This window comes from Battus philenor, unplaced genomic scaffold (assembly GCF_028537555.1).
Source record: "Battus philenor isolate CCGP_79_NKW_IND1 unplaced genomic scaffold, ilBatPhil1.0.hap1 SCAF_9, whole genome shotgun sequence".
Classification (NCBI taxonomy): domain Eukaryota; kingdom Metazoa; phylum Arthropoda; class Insecta; order Lepidoptera; family Papilionidae; genus Battus; species Battus philenor.
The window spans coordinates 12,210,513-12,232,458 of NW_027181759.1; the positions used below are offsets into that span (position 1 = coordinate 12,210,513).

At 33.3% G+C, this 21,946-nt stretch overlaps 1 protein-coding gene across 1 annotated transcript; it reads left to right on the forward strand.

Moving 5' to 3' along the window:
• The first annotated feature begins 671 nt into the window (after nucleotides 1-671).
• On the forward strand, nucleotides 672-19,315 carry Wdr81 (WD repeat domain 81). Its single transcript, XM_068775564.1, has 19 exons — nucleotides 672-878; nucleotides 957-1,839; nucleotides 2,131-2,290; nucleotides 3,201-3,360; nucleotides 4,181-4,305; nucleotides 4,384-4,559; nucleotides 5,225-7,723; nucleotides 8,622-8,797; nucleotides 9,838-10,025; nucleotides 10,677-10,752; nucleotides 11,297-11,467; nucleotides 12,692-12,852; nucleotides 13,897-14,154; nucleotides 15,127-15,334; nucleotides 16,288-16,443; nucleotides 16,900-17,034; nucleotides 17,623-17,772; nucleotides 18,329-18,435; nucleotides 18,774-19,315. Exons 1-19 carry the CDS (start codon nucleotides 672-674, stop codon nucleotides 19,003-19,005), a joined length of 6,228 nt encoding a protein of 2,075 aa, XP_068631665.1. The 3' UTR covers nucleotides 19,006-19,315.
• The last annotated feature ends 2,631 nt before the right edge of the window (nucleotides 19,316-21,946 follow it).

Genomic DNA, 21,946 nt, shown 5'->3' on the forward strand with positions numbered 1-21,946 from the left:
TGGAACCATATACCAACCATCATTATTGAACGATAGGTTTGCAAAGACAAAGTCGAATTTATTTCAAAAAACGGAGGCTGAATTTTATTTATAAAGATTAAAAATAAATATCATTGAACGTTCTCTCTAACGTCGCTCTCGTTTAGACGAAATTTGCTGATGTTTAAAATAATTAATAATTGTAGTATAACATTTTACTTGAAATGAATTGATTTACTTCGATGAACTCGCCTAAAAAAATAGGCTCTTTACCCCTATCATTGTCACATGAGATTGTTGAGGTCAATTTTATTTAAATATTATAGTTTATTTTCCAGCTGCACTGGTTATACCATCTAAAGAAGCTTGTAATATTTTCTAGTAACCGTCACTATCTTAAGTTCTCCTGTTTTCCAAAGGTAAGTATGTGGGCCACGTGTTACCATAATTTTTTATTTTTTGATAGTTACCTCGAAGATCTATATAAAAATATTTTGTTTAAATAAAATTTATCATTATTTTAAAAAGATTAGTTTGAAAATATTTGCAAAATTCTTTACAAGCGATGGAAAACTATACTTCTTATATGGTATTTATGAATCGATCTGTCATACTAGTAAATGTCAAATTTACGATTACATTAGTAACCTCGCTTGTAAGAAAACAAAACAAAGGATCAAGTATAGAAGGATATGGATAATATAATTAAGGAATTAGATATAAGTAGTAAAAATGTATTCCCTACTAGCACCTCAAATTTGTTCGCTGTAATTGTACATAGTAATTGGTTAAAGAAATGGTTAAAAAATTTAGAATTTGATAATTCTGTGAATAATATTGATGTTGCGTTACAATCAGGTGAAAGTGTTCCTTATCCGTGGCGAAAAATATTTATAAGGGTACGTTTATAATTTACATAAATTTAATAGACTAGTTTGATTAACAATTGTTTTTTTTAAATAAACAATTTTTTGTAGGTGATAAATAAGAAATGTTCGAAGGTTTTACCATTGCCTAGATACAAATTAAATGAAATTGCTGAAACACCACTGTCTTTTACACATTTACTCCAATGTATTTCTCAAACGAATCAAAGGAATTTATGGAAGGAATCATACAAAAAATATTGTCAAAATAATGAAAGTAGTAAGGATACCTCATTAGTCAACCTTCTAGAGCATGATCAGCTCTTGTCTGAAGTGATTTTGAGATTATATGGCTGTAACATTGTAAGAATAAGAAATGACACTAAATTGAATGAGTACAAAGATGTGATACCTAATAAACATATTTCAAAATCATATGAAACTCATGTAAATTTACTTGCGGCTATGATTACCTTAGAGACAGACAATAACTATTTTATATTGTACAGAGGTCATTATGAAAATAATCTATTAGATTGCCTTAATTTTAGTCCAAACTTAATAGATAAAACCTATGCCCGTGGGCTGTTCATTGTGTACCAATTGTTAAATGTTTCAAAAACTATCTGCGATAGGGGTCTTAGTCTGGGTAAGCTTAGATTACAAGACATTTATTTGTCTGAAAATCTCTGGCTACAAGTTATTCCTCCTATAACAAACAATATTCATTGTTTGGATAATTCCCTTATATATGAATATAATAGAAACAAGCAATGTGGAACAGTAACTAATCAAAACCTAAAGTTGAGAAAAGAAGAAGAAAATAGGCAGGATGATGCAGTTAATTTAGAAAAGTTGTGCATGCTATGGGTGAGAGGAAAAATTTCAAATTTAGATTATCTTCTTTATCTGAACAAATTAGCTGGACGGAGTCCCAATGATCCTCAAGCACATTTTATGGTGCCTTGGGTTACAGATTTTGCTTCCAGATGTGGTAAGTCTAAATGTTCTTTTTTATTATTAGAATTTGGTTATAGTACTAAGCATTTGATTTGGCATGTTGGACAAGTAATTTGTTCAGCTGAGTGAGTGGTATAGTAAGCTAAGGTTTTGAAATAAATAAATTGTGTACAACTATTATCTTATTTTCATTTCTTTTGCCTTCCAATTTATGTAGGTATCACTCTTCAGCCTAGTATTATAATAATGTAAATTTACTTTAAAATTATATGCATATTGTTCTTATACAGGAGTAAATGCTCATTTAAAACAAATATTGTTTTAGGAAGAAATTGGCGAGACCTCACTAAATCCAAGTACAGGTTGAACAAAGGTGACAGGCAGCTTGATATGACTTATGATGTAACCAGTGCTAATGGTCAAATCCCCCACCATGTTTCAGATGCATTATCTGATATCACTTGTTATGTATATTTGGCTCGCAGGTAATATTGGAATGTTGTTCATATAAAAATGTTTAGAAGTTTTCTCCACATTACATACAATTTTTGATTTTCTTGATACAATTCAATTAACATACATACTATTGTCATAATGAAACAATAAAAAGCAATATTTAAATATAGTTACACAGTGATTGGTATATTATATAAATCCTTATTAAAGCTTTTATGCTTTCTTCCATCAGTGTCTAAAATGATCACTCTGAAATATGTTAAAATTATTATTTTTTTTTATATTGGAAAACTAGAAGATGATAACTTCTGGCAGTACAAAGTCAGCAGGAACAGATAGTAAAAATAATTAATATTATTATGTAGTAATCTACATTTTGCAAACACTTTTTCTTACTACATTATTTATTATTTCAGAAACCATTGATTGTAGGAAAGTTTGTACCATAAATTAATAACATTAATAGCCAACAAATGAGCTATACATTCAGCCCTTTAAAGCTTTTACGCATATAACCAATCAACCTGTATATGCTATTAACACTTTAAATTTTAAATACAAAGCAGTTTACACTTAAACATATTATTAAATGTGGAACAATTAATCTTCTCCTTATCATTCCAGTTCAATATTGTTGTGCAAAGTAAACAGTGATAACAGTAACTTTGTATTCTATAGTTTACCTTGCACTTTGTAATGTAGGGATCTTAGAAATAGCTATTTAATGTTATTATATATATGTATTTCTCTATGTTATTTTATCATTGTTAGTTACCTTGAATATTTTTTCTATTGGAAAATGATTAGATAACATGGTAACAACCCATTTAAAATTGTGGGGTACATACTGGTTGGTAACACAAACTTGTGTGACATCTCTGCCTTCGTGACCTTGAAATATATCCTTGAAATATATATCATCTGTCTTAATAATTGCAGGACACCTAAGGAAGTTTTGTGTAAATATGTCCGTAATAAATGGGTGCCAGCGGAATACCCTGGTTCAATCCAACGCATGCAGGAATGGACTCCAGATGAATGTATTCCGGAATTTTACATGGACTCCTCTGTCTTTAAGAGTATTCATGAGGATTTGCCGGTAATAATACACTGAGCTTTAGTACCTTTAAATTTTAAATTTAATTCTTCATAATTATCATATTTACTTGGCTTAGGAAGATCATTGCTAAACATAAACTTCATATAAATTTCCAATATTACCAATTGTAAATAGTCTTTATCTGGGTCTTCTGATGACCCTAACAAGCTCGTCTGTACTCCTTTTGGGTGGGATATCCTACGCTGCGCTTGCAGGGCTGTGGTTTCCACTCCAGAAACGTGTGGCCTGCACTGCCACTTCAACTTTTCAATTTGTTGGGCGATTTTGGTTACTTTTGTTTGTCTGTGTACTCTCTCATTCATGATTCAATTCTTACATGTATGCTATTATATTATATTCACTTATACTATTATATTTACTTATATTTCTAATACTTACATGTTTTACACAAATCTATTTAAAAAATTCAAAATCATCGATAGTTTTTAATAATAACTATTTAATGACTATTTATATTTTTCTGTTAGGGCACATGACTTCTCTCTTGTTTAAAAAGGACATGCAATTATTTCATAGCGAAAAGTAACTTTCTTCTTAACCACTATATATAAATTTATATGTATACATTTATACAGTGTATGTATATGTATGTACGTATTTTTCATTGGCACTTGCTTTGAAAAAGGTTGACAACCCCTGATATTTATAATACATATTTGTTTTGTGTGTGTGTATGTGTACCGTTTATTACTACTACAAAATATCCTGTTTTAGAGGCCCAGGAAGTGCTCTTTTACCGTTTTTAAATGCTGAAAGCGATTTAGCGCGCCTTTAAACGAATGCTCGTGTTTTATTGCAGGATTTAGGCCTGCCTTCCTGGGCGACATGCGCTGAAGACTTTATAACAAAGCATAGAGAAGCATTAGAGAGTACACATGTGTCTGAAAATCTGCACCACTGGATTGACATAACTTTTGGCTATAAGTAAGTTTTCACCTAAACCTCGTTATCTACTCGTAAAGTATTGTATGAGTTTCTTTTTTTTTTTAAATGACTGTTTAGACTATCAGGGTCGGCAGCTGTGAAGGCAAAAAACGTGTGCCTTTCATTAGTGGACAATCACTCGCAAGTGCGCCGAGGTGCGTCAGTGCAGTTGTTTTGTGCCCCTCACCCCGCACGCCGGTCACGTGCCCCGCCCCCTGCGCCAATCCGACTACGTTGGACCACTCCGAACTCTAGTAAGTATAGTTTAGACTTAACCCCATGATATTTTAGAGCCTAAACGGGCAATATAATCGAGGATAACATAGCTTCCTTTCCTTAGTTTTTTCTAATTTTTTAAATCTATAATTACAAGTATCTCGTTAAATAAATGTTATTATAGCGTAGAACTTGATTTGTTGACAAATTACGTGGTTTTTTCTGCAGATCAGATTCCGAGCCGATGGTAGTAGTATAAGTAATAAGTACTTATAATGTTAAAATAATTGACAGTAGAAAAGTACACGTAAATGTCAACTTGAATAAAAATATCTTGAATTTGTATTTTGAAATTAGCTGGAGCTATCCTGGTAGCCCTCCCAAACTACGCTAATTTAAAAGAGTTTTTATGTTAAGCGCCCTCTACGCCCTGCCCTCGCGCAACCCGTGGTATTTGTAAATGTCATTTGGATAGCAGTGTAAGTCAGGCCAAAAGGTTCAAAGGGTGAGCGGGCAAAACAGAATTTTACATAACGAGTTGGCTGTTTGAGGAATTACAAAACTTTGTTTTTTTTTTTTTGTTTTAGTATAGTCGATTTAGTAAGATTAGTATATTTCAATTTACATAATAAATATAAAATAAAATCGATGTAGTTTATGATATGACTTTTGATCAACCAGTTATTAAAATTATATGTTACAGAAAAAATTGTAAAAAACGATAGTTCAGATGAAATGTCGGACGAAGAAGAAGAGTCGAGCAGTCTGCCCCAACATATATCGCGGTTACACGTACCCTCACAACGTGTTCGCTCGCGACATAAGAGCAGCAGTAGAGCTCGATCTCTATCTAAAACTCAAGAATGTGCTGACGACAGTGTACCCACTGAGGGCAGAGCTTCCTCACATTCAAGGCACTATAAAGTACAACGTTCGGAATTAGGCAAAGGAGTTATATACCTACCGAAAGAATTCAATCCGGCCGCCTCAATCCAGGCTTTAGAGACCTTGGACAATTTCAGAACTAAATGCTTTTTCAGTAAAGCAGAAGATACGAAGAATTCATCTGAAAATACACCCAAATTAAACCTGTATTCAGCACAGAAGGACTCTAAAGAGAACATTAACAAAACGAAGGAAAAGTCAGATGAAACAGCCTTCACTAACCACATGTTTCTTGCTTCATACGATCAAGGATATCTGAAGAAGTTTACTCAAGACGGCCATTTGGACAACGTTTTGAAAGAGAGGAAAAACAGGATGTTTAACACGAGATATACAACAGATGCTGCGATATACAAACAGTTTGTAACAGAGAGTAGGCATCAAGATATGCTGGTTATTGGGTGTTTAATAGTGGAAATATTTTTACACACACATATGCGTCCATTGCGGACCAACAGCGACAACTTTATGGAGAGATACAATATTTGTCGAACTGTATTGAAATATAACTTTAGTTCGTTGCCAAAATGTGTTAGCAGTATTGTTTCGTTGCTTCTCAACGTTCAGCCACCGAGTCTTAGTTACAAAAGTGAATTGATACCCAAAGACGAGGATACGAAGAGAGTAGCTATCACAGATAAGGGATTGCCTCCACCCACGCCAGCGCAGTTGCTTCAGCCATTACTAATGCAACATTTAATACCTTTTCCTCAAAGCTTTAACGTTCTGTACAATCTCTTAAGTACACTACACGAATACGAACTGACAAGCAACGAACTAAACTTATTGTACATGTATGAATGTGATGGTATTCAATGCGAGAAATATCAGAATGTCGATAAAACCAAGCTGTACTTCAACCAAAGAATCGCCGAAGGTAAAATTCAAGTATGCGTCACTCATTTAGCAGTTCTTCTTGAACAAATCAATTCGGTAAATCAATTCGATGTGTTGGATATATTCCTTTTACATTATATAGAATTATTGGAGAACAAAAATACTTCAGTTTTGGCCGCTTGGTATTTGTTCGACACTGTTAGCAAAGCCCTGGGACCAGCCGACACAAGAAAAAAACTCTTAAAGTATATTTTGAATTTGTACGATGATGATGACTACGTCGACGATAAAACAGATCAACATAAAGTGACCGACATAGATTCCACAACAAATGGAAGGATTGCCAAAAAACACAAGTTCGTAAAACTCTATCATAATATTTTTCTTTTACAATTGATAGTCAGAATGGGCTTACAGTGTTTCCTAGACAATTTTACTCAACACTTAGTTGAAGCAGTAGGCGGATACAAAGATGTTTGTGCGGACGTAGGGTCACCGGGTCACCTTTGCCGCAATCGTTCAATGGCAAACAAAAAACCAAGGTATTCAGATGACAATGTTAAAAATGCTTTATCAACTACGTCAGATATGTTCTCTCCCGATACATCTTACGGTTCTGAACACGTTGTAACACCAAACATTGAACGAACAATTGCAGAAGTCAATGAGGTTTTAAAAGAAAAAGACGTAGACAGTAGAAGTGAAAATGAACTGTTTCACTTTGAAACTGATAAAGAAATTAATTCGCAACGTGGCAACCGAAGCAAATCTCCTACCAGTTCCATAGAATCAAACCAAGCTAAAGAACCAAATGCAGTACACACTCCATCACCATCATCAGAATACTTTTCGCCAGTCGCTGGTAACTCGAGATTTTTCACGCCGAGTTTAAATCAATCAAGCAATAAAGAACCTAGTAATCAAGGAGTGAAGAGTGAAAACAGCGATTTAATTTCGGAAACCCCAATCAAACCATCTAATTCTCCTGCATCTGAAGTTCCTCAGCGTCCTATGTTCACAAGTTACTTGCATTTTGCCGACGAGGATTCCAAATCAGAAGAAATAGATTTGGAAATGAATTTACAAACAGCCGAAGATAACGGTTTAGCTGTGGACGATACAAACGTTAAGAAAGACGATGATCCGAAAGTTTATAACGAATCAAATTCATGTAAAATATCAGATATGAGTTCAGAAAGTTTAATATGGCTGGCTCACAGGTTAGGACCGGTGTTGACGTGTCGGTACATCACTCGGAATCTGCTCAAAATGCTTACTTTATGTTATATTGGTAAAGAGAACTTAGCACTTTGGGATGGTGAACAGAAGGACGAGTTTGATGAGATATCTGTGGTGAACAGCAAAGTCGTCGGAGACAGGAACGCTATGAAAGTCATCAAATGTCTTACGTCTATTGTAGGTAAGTGAATCTTTTTAACTATTATTTATAAAACAGTACAACATTGTGAATTTGGTAAAAAATCTATTTAAAATATCGATATATCCAAGTGGTAATAATTTTTCGATAGTCAAAATTATTAAGCCTTCTTTACATTAAAAAAAATCAACTAACTTTACTTTAAAAAAATGTTTTTTTTTCAATGATCGTTATGAGATCAAGTTACATTTTTTTAAAGAGGAATGATACAAGATGCCATCCGAGTATATATTTATGCTATCAGAGTTAAATAAAAAAAACTAGCTAAGTGAGACGAAATGAATGAATCTCGATCGATGATCGATGATGAATCTGTTTGGAGAGGCAATAGAAGCACATGCGTTCAAGTTTATTTATTAATTATTAAACCGAATTTTGAAAAAACTTTTTCTTACAATATTTCCATTGGGCTATTTATTATATTTATGTTTATTAACAGCAAATTTGTATATTAAAACCACAAGTGGAGACGTACTTGTCACTGGACACGTATGTATATATAAAAAGTTATAGGTGTATCAACTTTAAGGTGGTATAGCTCACATATCAGCAAAAAGTCTTAAAACTCTACACCTACTTTCAATAAACCGGTATAAAGTGATCACTCTGAAATATGTTAAATGAATTATTTTTGTGTTTTTGGAATGCGTCAGGCCAATAACCTCTGTCAGTACGAAGTCTGCAGGAATAGATAGTAAATAATAATTGATTTTACTACGCAGGATTCCGAATTTTGAACATGATTTTTTTCTACATTATTGTGATATTTATTAGTGTAGTGTACGGTAATGAATGTATAATATTCGCTATATTATACACTCAGCCGTTTAAAGCTTTTACATCTACAATTAAACACTCTGTATATTGGTTGCATTTCTAGCGATGTACGGGGAGCAGCTGATAATGTTCCAGTACTTACCGCACATGGGCGAGCTGATTGCATCCTGCCGGCGTCGTCTGTCCGCGCCGCTAGAGGGCGGTGTGGTAGCTTGCTTGCAGCTGCTCAAGTACCTCCTACCCTACATGTCCGATGTCAAGGTTATGGAACAGCTGCAGGTATATCTTTCCACTACTAATATAATTTAGAATAACCTCTTTAGAATTTTTTTTTAATTTTTAATTTTAGTTGTTCTGAAAAAAGAGAAGTAATCTTAAGAAATACACTAAGCTGCAAAACGTCTCCGAGTAATATTGACGGAAGAATAACAAGATAACAACCATAAAAATAATTTCTTGCGCACTTCTATTAATATCGATCGTTGTACCATCTGTTTTTCTTCTCGACAATCTCATCTTCTTTTCCAAGTCGACATCCTACACACAACTAAAATTATTAATGGTAGGACTATTGACTCGTGCGTCGCTTAGCAGAATAGTTAGATACATATATTGACAAAAAAATTACAAATCCACTGAGTTTGTTTTTAGGTATTCTCAATAGGTGGCGCTTGAACTAAAGTAAATTTAATTTAAGCTGACAATTATAGTTGAAACTTTTACTGTATTTTACTGTTTAAAATGTTTAAACAGATTATTTAACTAACACTTTTTATACAGTGTATGTATAAGGGCGAATTTAATGCCGAAAGCATTTTGTACCAGTTAACCGCTTGATCAGTACAGGGATAAATTAATGAAGGTAGGTGAAATAAGTAAATATTATAAAAGAGAAGAAAAAAGAAAATCAAAATGAGAAAATAAAATAATAACAAAGATAAAAACACAGAGAAGATAAAAACGTCTTTTATACACGTACTAATGATTATATAATATATGTAGATTACAGGGTGTCTATTGGTATATTTTTAATATGCCCAGTGAATATTTTAGTGTATTTTTTTTAAATTTGTGTTTTCGACTTACTGGATTAAAGGTAAGGATATTTGAGAAAGTGTTTAAGAACCTGATTAAGTTTTTGTAGGCTATTATATATATTAACGTGTCAGTATATACGACCTGGCTGAATAAAAAATTACAAAAAAAAAACTTTAAATTTTCATATAAAATATTGACACTGATACGTATCATCTGAATACGTATTTATACGAAGGCTGTGTAAATAATTTAGGTAACAATGCCATTGCAATTGTCGACAGGATACGTTCTTAAAGTCGATCCTTCAACCGTCGTTGCGGCTGGCGTCGACGACGCGCTGCTCGTACCCGAGCGGTGCCGCTGCACGCAGCTCGCTGGCACGCAAGCTGCTAGACGCACTGCATGCTCTGGCTCTCCGCATCGGCCCTGAGATGAGCAGGAGGCATCTCTGCGTCCCCGCATTACAAAGGTAAATGTTACATATTTGTCGTTTAGTTTTTCTTAAGTCCTCCAAAAAAGCTCACAAAATAAATAAGTCTAAGGAGACACGGCAAGTAGACATAATTTAGATATTACGTAAAAAAATAGATAGGAAATACACCCAAATCTATTTTTGGCTTAGGCTTGCAGACCAGTCTTACGCTACTCGCACCCAACGACTTCTGGTGACTTTTTATTTACAACACAATATCTTAACAATGCAAGTTTATGTTTATACAAAAATGTCTCTTTGATCAATAACAATGTTGTGTTTGAAACTTTTGGACAGCAGTTTTACCAACCTCCGGTATAATAGAAGGTGGTCCGTAAACCACTGCATCCATTTCTATAAGTACCAGCGCACTATTGATTGCCCTCTGAAATAGTGGGATGTATTATTAAAAAAAATTTACAGCCAACACTGTTATAGGCGCGTCGGAAAAGAAATATATAGGTTTATTCATGGTTACAAAAATTACAGTCATAACATAAAAATAAACACAGACAGCAATAGTGTGTAGTAATAGTGTGGAACGAGTTACGTGGTAATATATTTGATATTAGTATAAGTGGTGTATTACGTCTAAAGAAACTGTATTGATGTATTTAGAAGTATAATGAATGTTTGGTATTTTTCTAGATTTTTCTTGGCCTTCGATAAAGCGACCGGAAAAGTGGAAAACTGGCCAAAACAAGATGACATTAATGGCGAAAAGGTAAAACTACACACGCACTTCCATTACAAAAATAATTTAATTCTTAAAATTATTGTGGCCGTGGTGGCCAATTTTGTGGCTTTTATATATGTTAATATTTATGTTAGATATGTGTGTTGAATTGTATACAGTCTATGAAAACCAGCGATTGTTATAAAACAAGAAATAAATTAACTATAACTGAAGTGAAACGTTATACTCGTATAAACATTTATAATCGATAAACAAATCGATGAAAAAGTAATCTCAAGTTTGACATTACTTTGGGTCGCAGATGACTCTCGCTTTGCTATTAAAATCAATAGGCAATAAGAAAAATACGTGTTTTCTTTAGTCTCTGTCACGAGAATACACTTTTTAGTTCATCGATTATACTGCAGAGGCAGCACTATCGCAGTTGTTTTCGCTTGGTTATTTCAATTTGCGATTAATGAGCCAAAGTTGTAATATTTTCGCACTCACTTTGCGTTTGCTTTTTATATAAGCCAGAGGTACTCACGTGAACGTTAGATAACTATACTTTTGTATCATTGGTGTTTCATAGGTCACAGAGCAGGAAAGTGGGGAGAAGTTGGAAGGGTTTCTAGAGATCTGCCGCGATGGCAGCACAGCGGAGTGGGCGGTACGGGACGGGAGGGTTGTACGCGCTGATCTGCCGGAGCTGGCCTGCTCCCCACCAGATCCTGTCGAGCATCATGATGCCGCTGGTTTATCAGTGAGCTCTTACTACTCTATATCATTTGCTAGAACTAATCTAAGCGGTCACGATACCTGACAGGAGGAAAATTTGGTTTATAAGAATGTTACTATTATAACTATTGATGAAACAGTACTAGTACTTCAGTATCGATACTTTGAAATTATGTATCGAGTAGCAGTCGGTCAATTGCCCTTTCGTACGCCTTGGATTGGAATGCTATAATGGTATTATCGACAAATGAAAGCCGAAGCCGAGGTCTCGTGGAGGCCCTTGAGCCAATTACTCCAAAAAAGCGTTAGCCGAAGCAATCTCAGCTCGGCGGCTTCACAATTTGGTGGAATCGTAGTATGTAGCCGCCAAGGCTGGAATACTAGGGTACTGAGATTGCAGTACGTAGAAGCTTAAACTCGCGGAATTACCAAAAGCCCTTTGGACATCAGTGAAAGTCTGGTTCAAAAAATATAGGTTAAAAGTACTCGTATCGTATAAAAGAATAAATCTACTTAACTATGCAATCGTTTCGTATTTTTAAACGAGTACTACAAAACCGATATTTTTCCATAAATTATTAAATAAAATCTTTTATTCAATCATAATTTAGTCGAGAATTGAATGAACTGTATTCGTTAAAAAAATATTTCATTCTAAATTTATAAAAATATCGATACGAGTAAGTATCGATTCTTTTCGACTGATACACTATCGAGTAAAAGTATGTATATTGTTACGATGGCTATGATACTTTTACGATTTACAATGCCCACTGCAAGGCATAGGCTTTCCCCAAACATGGGCGCATCCAGCGACTTCTTGCGACCTAGATTGACTACAAACAGTTGTATAATCTTCATTATCATATCAGCCGAGAGACGCCCACTGCAAGGTATAGTTCTTGTATACAGACCTTGACTATATCTTCGGTCCACCTAGTGGACGGTCTACCCACGCCGTGTCTGACAGTTCGGACTGCACGGGCGTTTCCCGTCCACTACCACTTGTGAGAAGCAATTCTTCGGGTTACGTTAGCGATTGTAGTTCTTTTGCTTGTTCTTTTCTTAGTTCTTTTGCTGATTTTGTCATTTCTAATTTAATCTTTCATCGAAGCTCCGAACATAGCCGTCTTCATTGCTCTCTCGGTGAACTCGTGTCTTTTTATAAGACCTTTCTTAAACGATCATTTCTCAAATACATGTCATCACTTTAAACACATTTTTCGTATAATGAACATAAATTATCCAGGCACAAGAAGAACTTTTAATGGTGTTCGACGAAGAGTTGGCGTATCGAGCTTATACAACATTCGCGAGGTTTTTGGGCACGGAAAGTCTGGATCGTTGTCTGAAGAATAATGACACTGTACGCGCGCTCTGTCAGAAGTACAAGCAGATGCATTCTATTAGGTAAGATATCTACAGGATGGTTGGTTATAGATCTAAAAACTTTAAAACGGTGAATGTACAACTCTTATGCGGCGGTGCATGGTAAACCCTATTCGAAAATCAGCGAGTTTCAGAAATGATAATTGACGTAATGAAACTTGAAATTAATCATTGTTTACTATCTGTCCCTGCAGACTTTCTACAGCCTGAAGTTATTGGCTTGTCGCATTTCGTTAAAAAAAAAATATAACATGTTTCAGAGTGATCACTTTATATCGGTGATTAGAAATAAGTGCTTTTATGCTTTCTGCTGACAAATGAGCTATACGTTCAGTTCTTTTACGCTTTTGCACCTATAACCAATCATCCTGTATAACATACCAAAATATTACTCCTTGCAATATCTTCGAAAATACTTATTTTTATATGTTATAAATTTGAAAGGATATGAGGTCTTGACTTGATACTTTTTTTTAACGTAGTTAACATTTTAGAGTTTTGTCATGATTTCGTCATCCTAGGATCTCTATTGCCGTGAGAGACTTAAAATTGGGACTTAAATTTGCTTCTCATGTCATTATTAATGTCAGAAAAAGAATATACATCTACACTGTCCTTTAGAAATATTTTTGTTGTTTTTCCTTGTGGATTATTTAGTTTTTTTTTTTTAAATCATATATGTTAAATAAAATAATACAATTTATAAACAATATAGGGTAATAAATTTGTACTAGATTTATTTAAAAGAATGTCTTTATATGTATAATTTATAAGAAGGAAAAATAAAAATGTGTTTCATTTTCAATTTTCAAATTATGTTCATGAAAGATGTACAATTTGATAATTTTTTATATAATATTTTATAACATTTTTTATTTAATTTTAATAAAGTTGTTTTCATCTCATGGTAATGGCCTTAGTTCCCAATGTGGTCCAGGTGTACCCTCAGGAGTCCAGTGGTTGCACTTGGATGTCCATCGTGACCAACTAAATCGTGAAAGTAATCTATGAGACAAAACCTGTGCCCTATAGGTTGCGAGTGAATTAAAAATAATGTTTTTTCAGTTCACCTCTACACATTAACCGCCAAGAGAAACGCGTTCAATCTTCATTCAGCGACGAGTCCATCAGTCGTAAGCCAGTGGTCACACCGACCAGGGGTGAAGTGGATCACTTGTCCGGCTCCAACAGTTTCGGCTCCAATGTCACGCTGGTTGGTAACAGGATAGACGTCGTGATGGACTCGGAGGACAGCGCAAACACCCAGGGCTGCGGTTTTGACGCCGTCGCTTATAAGATGGGAAATAGTGTGAAAGGCGATAGGTAAGTGTTTGTGGCGAAAAGACACTAACCCTAGCCTAATTTGGTTATGAGAGTGGTAACACTGAAAAACAAGAACTAAAGTTGTAGAAGATATTGCCGCTAAATGTAGAGAATAAATAGCTAAAACAATAGATGTTTCTCTATTGGTAATATTTTAAGAAAAAAGGGTTTAAAGTGTTAGTCATGTGCCAACTCCATTTTCAATATTACTTCTAGAAATTAATAAAGTTAAAAAGGGAACTATGTTCAGTAGAGAGCCGCTCTCTAAAGCTGACCTCGATTATTTTAGTTCACTGCTCTTTGTATCAACATAAAATAAAATCTAGTAAATTATTCTGTAATTTATTTTTACATAGATTGCTATGGTTTAGGTTTTTTTTTTTTAATTTAAGAACTAAAACGATTGGACAATTATTCCTATCATCTATCCAATTTATTTACGTTGTATCTATTTAGTTGGTAATTTACTTCTTATTATACATCAATGGGACATAAAAAGCAAACAGATGATACAGGCAAAAAATTGATATATGTTTTTTCTTATATAACATTATCGTTGGCCTTATTTCTGAGATTGGTGATATCATTTCGAATTACGTAATTATTGGTAAAAGAAAGTAAAATTGTTCAAAAAATAATGTTTTCTCTAATTCTTGATCTGGATTTTCAAGTCATGATCTTTTTTCTTTGTCGCTCGCGTTGGCGCGCTTTTCCAAGGAGCGGTACAGTGGTTTCAGTAGCACTGTATATATAACACTATGATTTCCCATACAATTTTTCTTTTTACTGTATGCAATATAACTTTAGGTTATGTATTTTATTATGAAAAAAAAAAGTATTATGAACGTACTAATTTATTTTAATTTTTTCTATATATGTTAATTTACACAACTATTTTTTATTACAGTGTTGAAAGTGTATTGGTCTATGATTGATAATAATGTAAGCTATAAATTTGTATTTCCATGTTAGACATCTTCGTGGCGACTGGTTGATCTATTGGGAACACGAAATCGGACGCCCAGACAAGGATGCACGCTTTAACTTGAAACAAATAAAGCTTCAGACTTTCCTGGGACACACTCACTCAGTCAAGTCCATACACTGCCTTGACAACGAGAACAGCTTCATGAGTGGCTCCAAGGATAAGACTGTCAAGCTGTGGTCATTGAGGAATCAGGTCAGCATACATGCCACAAGAGATTATTTATTATTATGTGTCAAGAATACGGGGTGAAAGAATAGCTCATTTCCTGTCATTCAATGTATGGTGGTACATTTTATCTTCAAATTAATAGTTTAGGAAAAAAAATAATGACAACATAGTACGATTTAAAAGGTTCAGAGTTTGCTTGCTGACAAATGATCTATAAATTCACTCGCTTTTACACCTATAACTAATCATCCTGTATAGTCACCCTCATATAAATGACTATATTACGTTCTCAGATATACCGGGTTTCACTATAAATGTCTCTATGAATATGATTTTTACCAAATAGATTAATTTTTATGAAACTTTACAGGTATAAAAGGAATAAAAAAATAATTTTGTTTTATTCTTAAATTTTAAAAGAAAACTATAAATTGCCAGAAACGATTTCATAGGTATCACTTAATCTATATTGTATTATTAACATGTTCCAAATTTATAATTGGTTTCAATCGCTGTAAAAACATACATTAGTTGTTACTTGCATACCTATGAAGAAAGTAATCATTTAAAAAAAAATAATTAAACTGTATTGTCCATACGCATTAAAGTTTATTAATTATTAATTAGTTTCAACAATTTTAAGCTTAGTAAATTTTATGAGCTGGCCAAATATACCTAAATGCCATAAGGGTTCACATGACAAAATTTTTAATAATAATAATAATCTGCCGTTAAATATATTTTAAACTAATAAATTGAGTAACACTGAATTAATTTTCGTTACATCATCTTCATTTCAGTGTTAAACAACCGACACTGCACTTGCCTGTTCATGGTCCCTACTCCAAAACCTTAAGGCTCTATTGGTCACCAGTTCTGTATTGTGTACTGCATGGAAATATTATTTTTAAAATTTTCATACGGTAGTGAATATATTTTTTATTTTATAATAAAATGACTATTATATTGTCCACCAGGGAGATGGGAATGCTACAAGCCAGTGTAATTGGACTTACACGGGGCATAAAAAGGGCGTTCTGTCGCTAACTTTCTTGGAGTCACTCCGCTTGGCTGTTTCTACCGACTCCGTTGTTCACATTTGGGACCCTTTTATGGAGACCGTTGTATCACAGGTATGTATGTATATAATTATTCTCAACAGAGATTGGTTATTTATGCATATTTATTTCAATTTATTATTACTAAGAATTTAAAGGGTAGTTTTCAACTAGTTAGAAACATAAATAAACAAAAAGAACTATGGGATTTAGAGTACATGGGCGTGCCATGCATAGGCCTCGCTCAAAGTTATCAATGGGAAGATATACCATAATCACTACGCTTGGCAGGCTAGTTGGCGATCGCAGCATGGAATACCACGCCACCATAATACTGGTATGCAGAGAACGCTGCTGCCAATCATTGGTAAACTTGTGAACAGTGGCAATTCTATATAATTAATGCACAAAGACCCGCAGGTTCAAGTTTTGCAGATACAGAACTATTTGGTTTGATGCAAGCCCTTTTTTGATATTGTAACGTAATAAAAATGATGTGAAATGATGATGTGTAAATCAATATATTTTTAGTTGGACAACATAAAGTCGGCGGTCAGCATTGTACGCACTCTGCCCGGGCCTTCTACAGTGGTGGTGGCTGCCACCACAGATGCGACTTTGCGTCTAGTGGACGCCAGAGCACCATACTCATCATACGAGCTGAAGGTATATTCTGGTCAAAAATTCATTATATTAATTTCTACCTATGGTAGACTTATTTTGATATTCCCGTCTTGTAGGTACTACTACTATAAATGGTAGTACATTCACTATAGGTCGTACAATCACTATAGGTATTGCAATCACTATCTGTAGTACAATCACAATATATAGTACAATTACTATTAATGATAGTATAGTCAATGTAAATGATAAAACGATAATTATAAATGATAATGAAAACACTATAGATAGTACATTCACTGTTAATGATAGTAGTACAATTACTACAAATGATAGTACAACCACTACAAATGATAGTATAATCGCTATAAATGATAGTACACTCGCTACAAATGATAGTGCAATGACTATAAATGTTATTTTAATCACTATAAATGACAGTGAAATCACTAGAGATAGTACCGTAGTTTTAAATGGTCCTGTATGGATATTAATAAAAATAAATAAATAAATCCTAGATGCCTGTGCCTTGGAGTGGTGGTCTTATCGGTTGATATGATGATGATATACATTAATGATACGTTTCGAGACTGGTAGATTTCCTAACGTGTTAACAAATTTTGTTTACAGTTGGCTACGACCGCGACTACGTTCATTCGTTGCATGTGCATATGTGCGTCGGGCGCTTGGGTGGCATGTGGGTTGGCTGGCGGCCACGTGGCCGTACTGGACATGCGGAGCGGACGTCCCTTAGCCGCCTGGCGAGCACATGACGCCGAGGTAGGACTTAACACGCGTCCACACACGTATACAATACCCGACGATAAATATTGCACATTGATCTTTGGAAAGAGACAATCGGCTAATTTCGACTTCGTAGAACGTTATCTCTGTCGTACGAATACAGACAGTCCGATATCTATTAGGAGCTGTTAAAACAAGTATCATTTAGTTTGTGTAAAATATTTTTTTTATTTTATTTTACCCCAACGTAAAGCCACACCGCTTGTAGAAAAATTGGTGTAGTTTATACAAAGAGTAAGAATAATTATCAAAAGAAGCCGAAATTAGCCGATGTTGCTTTCTAAAGTTCCATGTTGCAATATTTATCACTGGGTACTGTACTTCTAGTTACATAGAAGTATACCTCATTAGTATCCATGACCCATAAGTTCATATATTTTTAATTGCATTGAAACAAACCCTTTAAGGTTATTTTAATATATAAAATTGCATGTAATGGTCTTTTCATGTATAAGATATGGAAGAGGATTAGAGTACATACATATATGTGTGTATATATATACATATATATATTGTTTTTATCGTTATTCAGGTACTACGCTTAGCGGCTGTGGATGAGCACAGGCTGCTAAGTTCCGGTCTCGATCAGGTCACAGCTCTATGGCGTGTGGACGATGGCGAGTTAATTGCACATCTCAAGTAAGTTAGCGAATATACGATAGTTTGTCCATTTATAGCACCTAAAATCATTCCCTCAGGAGCAATCTATTTCTATATACATATAATAGATTTCCATTCCATTTCCATACCATAAAGCTCAGATTTGAAAATTGTTGAGAATATTCCTTTCGCTGAGTAGAGTTCAGTTAAAACCAAATTTAAAGAAATACAATTTAAAATAAAATTTTTTGGCATGTTATAATTACTTATTGTTAGTAGATGGACTAACTGTAATATAATTTATATATTATCCTTGTTTTGAAGACATTAATTTAAATGATTAAAAACAGTGTTTTAAAATAAATCAACTTGTTTAGGGGGAGTACCGAACCAGTGCATTGCCTCTCCGTATACTACAACGAACTTATCTCAGGTACGACAAATAACCGCATTGGAGTCCACACATCCCTAGACCAGGAAGCTTGCTTCTCTAGTACTAAACTCCGTTCGGACACTTTCAAAGGTGTCCTTACTTGTATGTCAGTGTTGCCACTTAATCGCCTCCTGCTTTTGGGAAGCGATAATGGTACCATTAGTTTACTTTGTTGATATTAGCATTGAATATTCCGTTAGCATTAATATTTAAGTTTAATATTCTTATATTATTATATGTAAATTTTGTGTTTATTAATATCAACTATCTTTAAATACACCATTGAAACTGAGACCGTTATACAGGGGTGATCATTTGATGTTTGTTGTTATCTTGATTAATATTACTAATATAAATATATTTATATTTGTAATGTTATTTGCTGTCCCTTTAATCTATCTATATGTTCTTTGATAGCATTAGTCGTAAATGTAAAAATACGACTTCACAAAGTCAACAGTTGATGTATTATTAATATGGAGCTGGTTTCAAATATCTTTCTGGAACAATGAAGTGTGTATATTTTGTGCCCTTTAAGTACAATTTTTTTAAAATGTTTCTTATCATTAAAGATTTCTTTGAATTTTTGAGTATTTGACATTTTTTGGATGTTTATGATTTATGATTTTGAATAAGTGCAATGAAATATTTACAATTATACAATATTTTATTTTCATGATGTATAATTGTTTCAAACTGTATTACTTTCAACATATAATATTTTACATTATGGCAAGTAATAACCTAGTCCTTAGTGAATGTTAATGGAAAATAATGTGATATATTGTAAGTACATGTAGAATTAGATTTGACATTTGATTTAGTTATCTTGCCAGTAAGACAGCCTTGATTTAATGAATTAATTAAAATACAAGATCACTTGCAATAATTGGTGATGGTGAAATGAAGAAAAAATTTATGCCTACGCCTTCTATAATTTAAATTTAAAATTTTCGGGTTCGTAATTGTGAATATTATTTTTAAATTTTTATTACTTGTTATTTTATTGTATCACATGAGTAAAGATTTCATTTTAAAAATTATGATAAATTTTGTTGTAATTTACTCAAAATCGATTATTTTAGTTATGTTAAGTTTTAAGTGTAATAAAGAGCAAGAGAAATATTGAAAATTGCACTTAAGTAATTGCTAATATGAATTATAATTGTTTACTTCATTCACCATTCCTTACGATCAGTTTTTAGGTTATATCTTCAAAGACGATTCTACCAGAGATGACATTTGTGTGTATGTAATTTTATTTATTTTTCTACATGTATATTCCGATTAATATTTTCTAGTTGAAATCATTCCATACGAGTTTTCCTTTGTGCAATTCCATTCTGAAGTCTCCTTTTTTCGATTTTTTTCCGTGTTCTATGATCTTACGTCAGTTACATATATAAATATTACTTTTTTATTATATTAACTTTTAAAGTACAAAATAATTGTTACCAAAGATATTTGGGTTTGATATTATAACAAATATAAATATTTAATGTAACATTGTACCTATATATGAATTTAGTTAAAACTGTCAACTGTCATTTTGACAATTGAGTTAAAATAATGACACATGATGTTCAGAAATGTTTTCGTACAAAAGCCTTTTATTTTTTACTATTTTCGGCCCGTTTATTATATTAATCAACAATTTTTATGGAAATATATGAAATGATGTAAACGCAATCGTTAAAAATATTTTTATTTATTAAGCTATTCACGTGTTTGTTCCTATTTTATGACTTTTAAGTTAACTTTATTCAATGAATTAATAACCGATTTTAGATATTGATATTTTCCACGTTGCAATTTATTGTTTTAAGACTTGACTAATATTTTTTAATGAATCCATGAAGTATGTACACTTATTTATGATTTTACTTAATATTTTTACTATGAAGTTTCCAGTAAGTTCCATATTACTAGTGTGCTAAGTGCTATCGAAACTGTTGTACCCTGGGGATGCGCTGAGATCCTACCCACAACGTCTACAGTGGTTTCGCTAGAACTACACTACATCATGATTTTTTATATCAAATACAGTAACTGTGCCAAAAAATGTGTTGATGAATTATATGAAACCCGTGTGACGATTTTTACAGTTGCGTTAATTTGCTACCTTGTCACTATTACAGGGCTGTTTTACGGTAACAGTCCATATTAAACTTGTGTATATATGTTGGATCAATAATTAATATGTCACATTTGTAATAAAATCAAATGATGTATTCGAATATTTTTTGGAATAAAAGTATTTGTAGCTTTTACTTTTGTTTTACTTTACCGTAGGTATTAACGTACGTAATCCCTTTAGAAGTAGACAGAGTGTATTTTAGTTTCACAATACACTTCCATGTAAAGTCTGGGCAGTGGGCGGTTATCAGCTAGAAAGAACAAGAAAAATGTCATAATTTGAGAAGCTTATTGAACAAAAACTTGTAAAATCTTACTTATTTCATCTTAATACCATTAATTTATGTCTGCTCCGCCCAAATGGTAGAAAATTAATTAGGCCTAAGTTTGCCAATATACATACAATATTTAAGAAGTCTATGAAAAAATACATAAATAAACACGGGTGTCCTGTTATAGTATGAAGGATTTTAAAGTGACAATAAAGCTTGGGAAAGAAATAATGTATTATATTAAGGATATTATAAGCCACAACAAAAATAACAAGTCTGAGTTTGTCGTGAGCGCTTCTCGCATAGGAGCGTGTTCGGAATTCTTGTCAAAGATACCATTATAGGAAAGCTCACTTTGAAAACTTCTACCAAATTAGGCTCTCTTTTGGTATTCCTAAAACGTGCACAAATTACTGTTATTTATCCAATAAGGATAATAACATGAATAAATAAATACCAATTTATGAGTATAAGAGAATAGCAAAATTTTATATACAGTTATAATTTTAAAGAAGTCGATTGACCAGTAAAAACGACATATACCGCTTACCATAAAGTGGCTACTTTACCTATGTGTTTATATCTCTTCTTTTAAAAATTATGAATGGAAATAGAGTTATGGAGAGAAGACTACGGGCCGGAAGCGTAGCTTGGGACGTCCACCCACAAGGATGTTATTAAGGTTTATTAAAGGTGTCGGAAGAAATTG